We start from the raw sequence: 11,246 nt of genomic DNA on the forward strand, positions 1-11,246 counted from the left end.
CTAGACATCATGTCACTTTGGGGCATAAATTCATCCTGCAAATAAACTCGAAAAAAAAAAAAACCCATGGGACAAAACTTTAACTTACTTTGGACCTGGGTTGCTAGGCCCCTAGAAGTCCACACACTCTCTCTCTAGAGCAGGGGTAGGCAAGCTAAGACCCAAGGCTAAGTCTAGAACAAAGCCTCGCCCATCTGTTGATGTCTATGGCTCCTTTCATGTTATAACAGCAGAGTTGATTGGTTTTGACAAAGACCATATGGGCCACAAAGCCTAAAATGGTTACTACCTGTCCCTTTATGGAAAAGATTGTGACCCCTTGCATTAAATACTTATAATAATGTCAAATGTGTTCAAAACAAAACAAAATTAATTAAATTAGTAGAAAACAGTAGCCTGTAAATTGGAAGTTGACCAAAGAGTAAAAGTTCTGGTTAACAGTCAACTTAATTAAGTATTCATCTTAAAACTTCAAAAGTCATCACATTATGGTTCAAATTCAAAAGCATGATGATGGTTTAATCCTGAATCTTCCTGTTCTCCCCAAGACATACAAAATAAGAAAAACATGAAGTGGGGGAAGTGAAAGAAAAGAAAATTAAATTTCCAGAGAAACTGGGAATGAAAATAAACTCAACAACTCCAAATCAGATGTGAATGTGCAAAAAGCCAATGAAACTAAGAGAACCAGACAGAGAAACCTGCAAGGATGCAGAAAGGAAGACAAGGAACAAGGAACATGGGAGAAACCTAATGGCAGATCTCAAAAGTTACCCCTCTCATTCCCACAAAAAATGGGCCCACTCTCCCTCAACATGAGAAGAGCTATAATAAAAAAAAGACAACAGGTTGCAGATAAGCTCGTGCACGGCAGCGGAGTCGGCTTAGGCTGCAGCGGGAGACTTTGGCGCGATGTCTCACACCATCTTACTGGTACAGCCTACCAAGAGGCCAGGAGGCAGAACTTACGCTGACTGTGAATCTGTGAATGAGTGTAAGGAAGGTGTTTGTAAAATGTATGAAGACCATCTGAAGAGAATGAATCCCAACAGCCCCTCTATCACATGTGATATCAGTCAGTTGTTTGATTTTATTGATGACCTGGCAGACCTCAGCTGCCTGGTTACCAAGCTGATACCCAGACACACCAGCCTTATAACAAAGACTGGATTAAAGAGAAGATCTACGTGCTCCTTCTTCGACAGGCCCAACAGGCTGGGAAATAGTTGAGTTTGGAAGCATCAGGGGAACGGGGGTGGGCTTGGAATACAGATGTGTGCAGTGTGCTGTAGTGGAAGTTTTGTATTATAGTTATCCTGTTTCCATTTTGGTATACCCTAGCCAGAACTGAATGTATTAGATAAAATGTGATGATCTTGTTCAATCTGAAAACCCCTTTTTCCCCCTCCCTCCCCCCTTTTTTTTTTATTTAAACATTTTTATGATGATTTAGATGGAAGTTGGTTTTTGTCAGTTAACGTTGGTTCCAGTCCCTCAAACTGTTCATACCTGCTTTATAACACCCACTGTACCAATCCTCCTTCAAATTGGGGTGGGGAGTGGAGGCACAGTTTAGTTACATCCTCAAGATAAAAGTCTTGGTGAAAAACAAATAAATGTTCTTTAGTTATAAAAAAAAAAAGACAACAAAACACAGATAATGTACAAAAATCAGATGGGATCACAAGACAAAATCCAACTTTCTCTTGTAATCAAGAGATACATTTAAAACAAAGTGATTCTGAATGGTTAACAATAAAGAAATGGGCAAAAATACACCAAGAAAAGACCAACTTGCCATCCCCCAAAATTCAAGAGCCATAATATTAATAATAGACAAGGTAGAAATCAGATCAGAAAACAATAAACAAAGCACCTTATACTATTAAAAGACACAATTCACAATAAAGATTTAGTAGATACGAATATCCATGATAGCAAGTTCTACAAAGCATAAATTCAAGAATATATAAGAAGATAAAAGCAAAAATAAACTAGTATTTTTATACTTTTATTAAGTTTCAGAGCATGATAGATCAAGTTAATATAAAAAATCATAAATAAGGAAGAGAAGACCTAACCAGGAGCAGTAAAGTAGATTTTAGACAGACTTTATTTTCTTGGGCTCCAAAATCACTGTGAATGGTGACTGCAGCCACGAAATTAAAAGATGCTTGCTCCTTGGAAGAAAAGTTCTGACAAACCTAGACAGCATATTCGAAAGCAAAGACATAACTTTGCCAACAAAGGTCCGTATAGTCAAAGCTATGGTTTTTCTGGTAGTCATGTACAGATGTGAGAGTTGGACCATCAAGAAGGCTGAGCACTAAAGAATTGATGATTTGAACTGTGGAGCTGGAGAATCCTCTTGAGAGTCCCTTGGACTGCAAGGAGAACAAACCAGTTAATCCTAAAGGAAGTCAATCCCGAATGTTCATTGGAAGGACTTATGCTGAGGCTGAAGTTCTAAAACTCTGGCTACCTGATGCAAATAGCCGATTCATTAGAAAAGACCCTGAAGCTGGGAAAGACTGAAGGCAGGAGGAGAAGGGGACGACAGAGGATGAAATGGTTGGACAGCCTCATTCACTCAATGGACGTGAATCTGACCAAAATTCTGGGAGATAATGAAAGACAAGGAAGCCTGGTGTGCTGCAGTCCAGGGGGCTGCAAAAAGTCGAAAACAACTGAGTGACTGAACAACAAAAACAACCTATGCTATATCTTGATATAATAGGATTTACCTCCTTTTCAACTATCTGTGGAACAATTAGGAAAACTGGATTCCAAAGAAAATGTGAATAAATTACAAAAAGGAGAAATAATACCCACAATATTCCCTGAACACTATAAAAAAAACAAAAATTCAAAACAAAATTTAAAAAACAACTTTTTTTTACATAGAAAATCTGTAACTCTTGCTTAAACAACTCTGGGGCCCATGTGAAAAATGAGCATGACTCACCCACATCTGCTTCATCGCGGGCATGAGTGTTTGTGACAATAAGGCATGTACACAGGCTTTTTTAATGTAACATTTCTTATTAACGATTACATCCAAAATGTTCCTCTCACCAGAAGTCTCTTTAGAGTTCCTATATTTTCTCAGTAAAATAAAGTCATCAACTGAGAGTAATGATGAGGAGTGAACTGTTGCAAGTTTTAAGGGAGAGGAAAATGTATGAAACAGAGCTGTAGAGAGAGTGGGGATTATGAACTTAAAACTTGGTAAGTGAGAAGTACAAAGAGGGCAGCGGCGGGGAAGACTGAAAACTTGCCAGGAGGCTCAATGGACTACGGAGGTAAGGGTGAAGAACTATCAGTCTGGATCCTCTTTGGAAGTAAGCTGGAAACATCAGTAGCACTTGAAGAGTAAGATATCTGAAGTGGAAATTACGGGATTCACTGCAGGTACACAGAGTCAAGGGTACCAAAGGATGGAAGGCAAGATCTTTGGAAGAGAGATCAAAAAAGTTGAGAGGCCAGAAGTATTTAATTGGATGTTAATACACCTGACTAACGTATGTGGGACACAGACAGTGAGCCAGAGGCTATATTCTTCCAGGAGTTAAGCACAGTGACCAAAGGAACAACAGAGGAGTGTAAGAAGAAGTAATAGGTGGTACAGTCTGATGACATAAGATTCAAAGCTGAGTGATTTCAGGGAGAATGGAGTAAAAACAGGAAATGGCAATAAGAGGTAAAGAGGACATACATATCAACTCTAGCCCAGCTGTACTTTGAGATGAAAAAGAAGGGATCACTAAAAAGGACTGCAGGGGAAACAGTGGAGTTTCAGGAGGGAGTCCTTTCCTGCACACACAAGCTCTCTCCTGTTGCTGCTAACAGCAAATGAGACTTCTCACTGAGACTGCACAAGGACTCTAAATATTTGAATACAGTTATCTACACACAAAAGGGCCAGAAGCTTGAGTTCATAATTCTGGCCAGAACTAGAAATGGAGTATGTTCTTGAATCTAAATAGCAACCATAGTATATACATATTTGTAGACAAATTAAGGGGAGAAAAAAAGCTTACAACTCTTTGAAAATGTCATAAAGAATTCAAAGAAAGAAAGTACCAGAAAAATAAATTAGAATATTTAAGAGTATAGTAGAGAAAGTCATATATGATTGTCCCAGTCACCTTCACACACCAGATATCATCTTTCATAGAAGCCGAAAGACGATCCTTGGGAAGCTTACTTTAGAAGAGTAATACATACACAGAGATACTGCAATAAGATTAGGAACAAAACCCTGAAAAATGAAAAATCCTGAAGTCATGGAATGCATAGTAAAGATAACTGGGTTAATTTTAGCTCTCAATTCATAAGTAAAATCCAAAGAAATAGCACCATCTATTGGAACTTCTCATATTTAAAAATACACATTCTCAATCCTTAGAAAATGTGTCTATAATATAACATATCCACACATTTAGCTAAGAAAATAAATATTATAGTGCAATACTAACACAAAATTTAAAAGTTTATATTAAAAAATACTAATTCTTGGCTTGTAATTCTAATTTCAAATAACTAATCATTTTGATAAATTCAAATTAATATTATTTGAATAGATAATAATATATAATAGATATTTATATATCTATTGAATAATAGATAATTCAAATTATCTATTAAAGATAAAAATATTCTCAACCAATTAAAAAAAAGAGTATAGCTATATGTTCAAAGTAACTCACAGATATGGTATTCCTGAATGCTGCTTGTATAACCATATATTGCAGAATATCCAAATATTATGATCATGACAACATCTCTACTATCCAACTCCATAATGTGTGCAGAATGTCCCTCCACAGCATACTGCTGACCGTGTCCAAGCACAGTGGGAGTTTTTGTACTCCACGACTGACTGTGTATGTTAAACACCCACAATTCATCCGTGACATTACCATCACTGGTTTCAATTCTGCCTCCATACATAAAGATGTTTTCCTGTAAATTAAAAAACGTATGTTAATACACAAAATATTTATATATTATCAAGATACATGAATTAAAGACTATGTTTATACATTAAATTTTAGTAATTGCTCACAACATGCATAAGACATAGTTCTTATGTGTAAAAAGTCAAATGGGAACACATGAGCAATGATGATTAATTCTTTTAATTACGAGAAGGGGGGAAAGCCACACTTTCAGAAAGTTACTTTAAGGTGTTTTAATAAAAATTATATGGCTAATTAACCATCCTAGTTGTTAAGTCCCTAGTTGTTACATCTGAATTTTACCATCTATTTGTACCGCCTTGTGCTAGTCTCATTCACCGTTTCCATCAAGCATTGTTCACCAGAAAAGTAGACACATTTGTGTATATTATGTGGTGTACATTTTTATTACCACTTCTCATGGCTATGAGCAGATACTTTAGAGCACTTATAAATTATAAAAATCATATGTGATTAAACCATATGTGATTGAAATGAATGATATATAAATCATTACTATTTCAATAACCTAGAAGGAGAAAAGAATTTCTTCAACCTAATAAAGAGCACCTAAGAAAAACGCAAAGCTAATATTGTATTTAACGATAAAAGGCTGGATGTTTCACCACGGTTAGTTATAAAGATGCCTGCTTTTTGCCACTTATATTCAACACTGTACTCAAGATTTTTAGTCTGAGCAAAAATGCAAAAACTGAATAAAGGCATCCAGATTGGAAAAGAAGAGTAAAATATTTCTATTTGTCGATGACAGGAATTTGTATACAGAGAATCTTAAGAAATAAAAAATCAGAGTTACTGACTTCAGCAACACTGCAGAATAAAATATCAATGTCCAAAAAATCAATTTATATTTCTATACACTTGCAGTGAACAATCCAAAAATGAAACTTAAGTAAACAATTCAATTTACAAAGCATCAAAAAGAATAAAATAACTAGGAATAATTTAACAAAAGAAACTCCAAATTTATACTGTGAAAGCTACAAACAACTGAAAAAATCTAAATTAATACAAAGACATCCTGTGTTCCTGGATCAGAAGACTTAATATTGTTGAGATTGCAGTATTCTCCAAACTGATCTACAGATTCAATGCAATCTCAGTTCAAATTTCAGATTTGTAGAAACTGACAAGTTGATTCCAAAAAATCATACAGAATTGCAAGAGATACAGAATATTTAAACAACCTTGAAAAAGAAGAATAAAATTGGAGGATTAACACTTTTCAACATTAAAACTTTCTACAAAGCAAAAGTAATCAAGATAGCAAGCTACTGGAAAAAAAATAAACACATAAATCAACATAAATGAGAGTCCAGAAAAAAAATCCATATCCTTACAGCTAACTGATATTTGACAAAAGTGCCAAGCCCATTCGATGAGGAAAGACTAGTCCCCTCAACAAATGATGCTAAGAAAAGAAGATAGCTACATGCAGAAGACTGAACCTAAATCCTTACTGCACAGATCATCCAAAACAACTCAAAATGGATCAAAGACCTAAAAGTAAAAGCCAAAAAAACTATAGAACATTTAGAGAAAACACAAGCTAAATATGCATGACCTTGGATTTGACAACATATTCTTAGATATGACACAAAAATCACAAGCAACAAAGAAAAAGTATATATATTGGATTTCATCAAAGTTCAAAACTTCTCTGCTTCAAAAGACACCACCAAGGAAGTAAAAGTTCACAGAACGGGAAGAAATATTTGCAAATCATGCACCTGATAAGGGACCTGTATCTAGAACATATAAAGAACTCTGACACCTCAATGATGTTAAAATGGGCAAAGAACTTAAACAGACATTTCTTCAAAAAAAATACAAATACCAAAAAAAATCACACGACTACTAACATTTGTAGTCAACAGCAAAAGGCAAATCAAACATAAAATACCACTTCATACCCATTAGGATGACTATAATCAAAAAGACAGTAACTAGTGTTGGCAAAGATGTGTAGACATTGGAACCTTCATACAAAACTGGAAATGATACCAAAAGCACAGGCAAGAAAAGAAAAAACAGATAAATTGGACTATTTCAAAATTAATAACCTGCCCATTAAAGGACACTATCAACAAAGTAAAAAGACAGCCCACAGGATGACAGAAAATATATGCAAATCATAAATCCAGTTAGGAGATAAAATCCAGAATATATAAAGAACTCCTACAACTCAACAGCAAAAAAAGAAAAAAAAACTTAAAAACAGGCAAAAGACTTAATATATGTTTCTTCAGAGAAAGCATACAAATAGCCAATAAGCACTTGAAAAGATGTTCAACATCATAAATCATTAGGGAACTACAAATCAAAACTACAATGAGATAGTGCTTTACACGTGCTAGAAATTTTATTATTTAAAAAAAAAAAGAAAGAAAGAAAAATAGAAAATAGTATTAACAAGGATATGGAGGAACTGGAATCCTTGTGCACTGTTGGAAGGAACAGAAAATGGTCAGAGTTTCAGTTTTGCAAGATGAAAAGAGGTCTGGAAATAATGGAAATGACTGTATAACAAGTTGAATGTACTTAATGCCACTAGATGGACTGTACTGTTAAAAATGGTAAAATGGTAAACTTTTGTGATGTGTATTTTATCAAAATTTTTTAAGTGACTGATTTGATGACAAGGTATAAAGTCATGGACAAAAACTCAATCTTCTTTTCTCCCCATGTTCAATGGAGGATAGCATGTTCAATGGAGGAAAACAATATGGCAGTTCTTAAAAAAAAAAAAATAGAATTACCATTAAATCTAGGAATTTCCCTTCTGACTATCTATTCAAAAGAACAGAAATCAGGGACTTGAGCAGATAGTTGCATACTCATGTTCACAGTAGCACTATTGATACTAGACAGAAAGGTGAAAGCAACCCAAGTATATACTGATGGATGAATGGATAAACGAAATGTAGTATATACATACAGTGGAATATTATTCAGCCTTTAAAAAAAAGAAGTGAAAAAAAATTTAAAAAGAAGGAAATTCTGACACGTGCTATAAGACAGATGTATCTTGAGGACATTGTGCCAAGTAAAATAAGCTAGTCATTATATAAGCCAGTCATTTATTAATCATTAAATACTGTATGATTCCATTTATATAAGGTACCTAGAACAGTCCAACTCACAGAGACAGAAAGCAGAAGGGTGGTTTGCCAGGGGCTGGGGAAGGGGGGAAATGTGGAGTTACTGTGTAGGTACAGAGTTTTAGTTTTGCAAGATGAAAAGAAGTCTGGAAATAATGGAAATGACTGTACAATAATTTGAATGTACTTAATGCCACCGGATGGACTGTACTGTTAAAAATGGTTAAAATGGTAAACTTCTGCTATGTGTATTTTATCAAAAATTTTTAAGTGATTGATCTGATGACAAGGTATAAAGTCATGGACAAAAACTCAATCTTCTCTCCCCATGTTTGATGAAGGATAGCATTAAAATCTATTTTTTTACTAAAATAGTATAAAAAAATCTATGACACTTCAAATTATTGTGATTCATCTGATCTCTTGTTTTCATTAAGTATTTGAAATAAATCTGAGATTTAGTATTTTTTTCTCTAAGGCTAATTTAAAAAAAAAGATTAATATTTAAAGCAGGATCTATACCTGATACAAAGCAAGAGAATGCCCATATCTCTGGAGAGGTCCCCTTGATACAGCTCCTACGTTCCATATACTGCTTTCTAAATTGTAACTAAAAACAAGAAGAAAATAAATATAACTTCATAAGCTAAGATTCATTTTAGGTTTTTTAATTTGCATATGCTTTATTTATATTTAAATATCCATTAAGTTCAAAAACAATTACAAATAAACTCATAATTTCATATACCATATTAGAAATTTTTAATAAAGACTCATTCAACATATACCTACTCTAAATTAGGATTCAATCATCTAAATATGTAATATGCATTAACTTGACTAGGCTATTTATTACTGGAATTATTCTGTTCAGCTTAATCATTTGAACCAGTTAATTAACCTAAACAATAGTGAGCTCTTCTACACTTTTAAAGTCACAGGGGCCCCTTTGTTGCCTCTTGAAATCTCCAAGCAGCATCTACCTTAAGGCTTTTGTCTGGCTCTTTTCTCTGCCTCCAGATAACTGCACCACCACCGTCTAACCTCCTTCAAATCTGCTCAGTTCTCATCTTTCCCATGAAGTCTACCTTAACCACTGCATTTATAACTGCAACCCCCTCCTCTTCAGCATTCCTAATTTCTTACCCCTGCTACCTATTTTTGGAGAAGGCAAAGGCAACCCACTCCAGTACTCTTGCCTGAAAATGCCATGGGCAGAGGAGACTGGTAGGCTGTGGTCCATGGGGTCGCTAAGAGTCGGACACGACTGAGTGACTTCACTTTCACTTTTCACTTTCATGCATTGGAGAAGGAAATGGCAACCCACTCCAGTGTTCTTGCCTGGAGAATCCCAGGTACGGGGGAGCCTGGTGGGCTGCCGTCTATGGGGTCGCACAGAGTCGGACACAACTGAAGCGACTCAGCAGCAGCAGCAGCAGCTATCTATTTTGCTATCTATCTGTATCTATCTGTGTATATGTGTGCATAGACATAATTCACTGTGTTGCTGTTGTTCGGCAGGTAAGTCACGTCCGACTCTTTGCAACCCTACGGACTGTAGCCCGCCAGCCTCCTCTGTCCATGCGATTTCCCAGGAAGAATACTGGAGTGAGTTGCCATGCCCTTCTCCAGGGGATCTTCCTGACCCAGGGATCAAACCCGAGTCTCCTGCTTGCCAGGCAGATTCTTTACCACTGAGCCACTTGGGAAGTCCTGTATACTTGTTTATCACGTTACTTACATTTTTTTTCTAATTGTCTATCTTTACTCACTACCTTCACAAAGACAGAACATTCATCATATCCACTGATACATCCCAAGCTGTTACTGTTCAGTCACTAAGTTATGTTTGACAATTTTGCAACCCCGTGGACTATAGCCTATCAGGCTCCTCTGTCCATGGGATTTCCCAGGCAAAAATACTGGAGTAGATTGCCATTTCTTTCTCTAGGCAATCTTCATGACCCAGGGATCGAACCCACATCTCCTGCATTGCACATGGCTTCTTTACCACTGAGTCACCTGAGATGTTCCATATCCCAAGTACTAAGCACATAATGTGTTCAAAACAATTTGCTATGCCCATGATGACAAGTTAATTTTCACTAATGTCAATGAATAAATATCCTGTAAAATACTCTCTAATAGACACTAATACAGAACGTTTACATCATTTACTGAATAATTTGTCTTAAATGTAACATGTACACCTCAATTAAATTCTATTATAGAAGATTAATCAACTTATTACTGACACCATCACTTCTAAAAAGCTTTTTAAACATCCTTACCTACAACTAAACCGCCTTCAGAATAATGAAAAAACATTCTCTAACCTGTGAAAACAGCAACAAAGTTACTTCTAATCTTATACCTCTAGTTTACTACAAAACTAAATAAACACTGTAACCAAAAGAAACAGGTTTCAGACAAAAAAATAATAAACTATCTGGTTCAAATAGAAAATATATATTTAGGAAAATATCAGCAAAATTTGTCACTTAATTTAAAATGTGCTATTTAACTTGTACACAAACTTTTAAGATTTCCAAGTTTCCTTGACAACTATACTGTCTTCACAACTCTACTTTGCAAATACCACAATTTAATACAAAATTGACTCTATTTTCACAAACTTTTCATTTTCATGAATCATGGTTAATTTCCTTTTCTTTTCCACATTTAAATCTCAGTTCCTCAAGTTCTTTGCATATCTTAATAATCCTATCAATTCTCTTTCAGTTCTTTCTACTATATTTTATCTTTCATTGCTACAGGATATTGAAGGATATTGTTATCCTTCATGTATTAAATGTTTACTTAAAATTCTTCCTCCCTCTCTTCAGAATTTATTTTACACTTTGATTCTGGTCATACTCAATCATAGTTTTAAAGCAATCTCCTCTTAAATACAGAATTTTTTAATCTCCTAAATTAATAGGGCTAATATATTCACAAATAGGGTTTATAGATACAGAATGCCCAGTTAAAACTGAATTTCAAATAAACCACAAATTTTTAGTATAAGTATGATCCATGCAACACTCGAGATAAAACTGAAAAATAAAATTACAAAAGTCCTATTCATACTAAAAAATTATTCACTGTTGATCTGAAATTCAGATTTTTCTGGGTGTCCTGTATATTTATCTGCTAAATATAG

The 11,246-nt window shown here is 34.9% G+C and overlaps 1 protein-coding gene and 1 pseudogene across 3 annotated transcripts in view; one reads left to right on the forward strand and one right to left on the reverse strand.

Annotated features, from left to right (window-relative positions):
* Positions 1-11,246, reverse strand: part of ATRNL1 (attractin like 1) — a 740,683-nt gene that overhangs the window by 673,981 nt on the left and 55,456 nt on the right. For all 3 annotated transcript variants that reach the window (XM_043475348.1, XM_043475346.1, XM_043475347.1), the window contains 2 exons: positions 8,606-8,693; positions 4,710-4,965 (listed from right to left, as the gene is read on the reverse strand). In XM_043475348.1, coding sequence (XP_043331283.1) covers positions 4,710-4,965; positions 8,606-8,693 — 344 coding nt within the window. The remainder of the gene's footprint in view (positions 1-4,709; positions 4,966-8,605; positions 8,694-11,246) is intronic.
* On the forward strand, positions 862-1,427 carry LOC122445895 (annotated as a pseudogene).

Source organism: Cervus canadensis, chromosome 8 (assembly GCF_019320065.1).
Source record: "Cervus canadensis isolate Bull #8, Minnesota chromosome 8, ASM1932006v1, whole genome shotgun sequence".
NCBI lineage: Eukaryota > Metazoa > Chordata > Mammalia > Artiodactyla > Cervidae > Cervus > Cervus canadensis.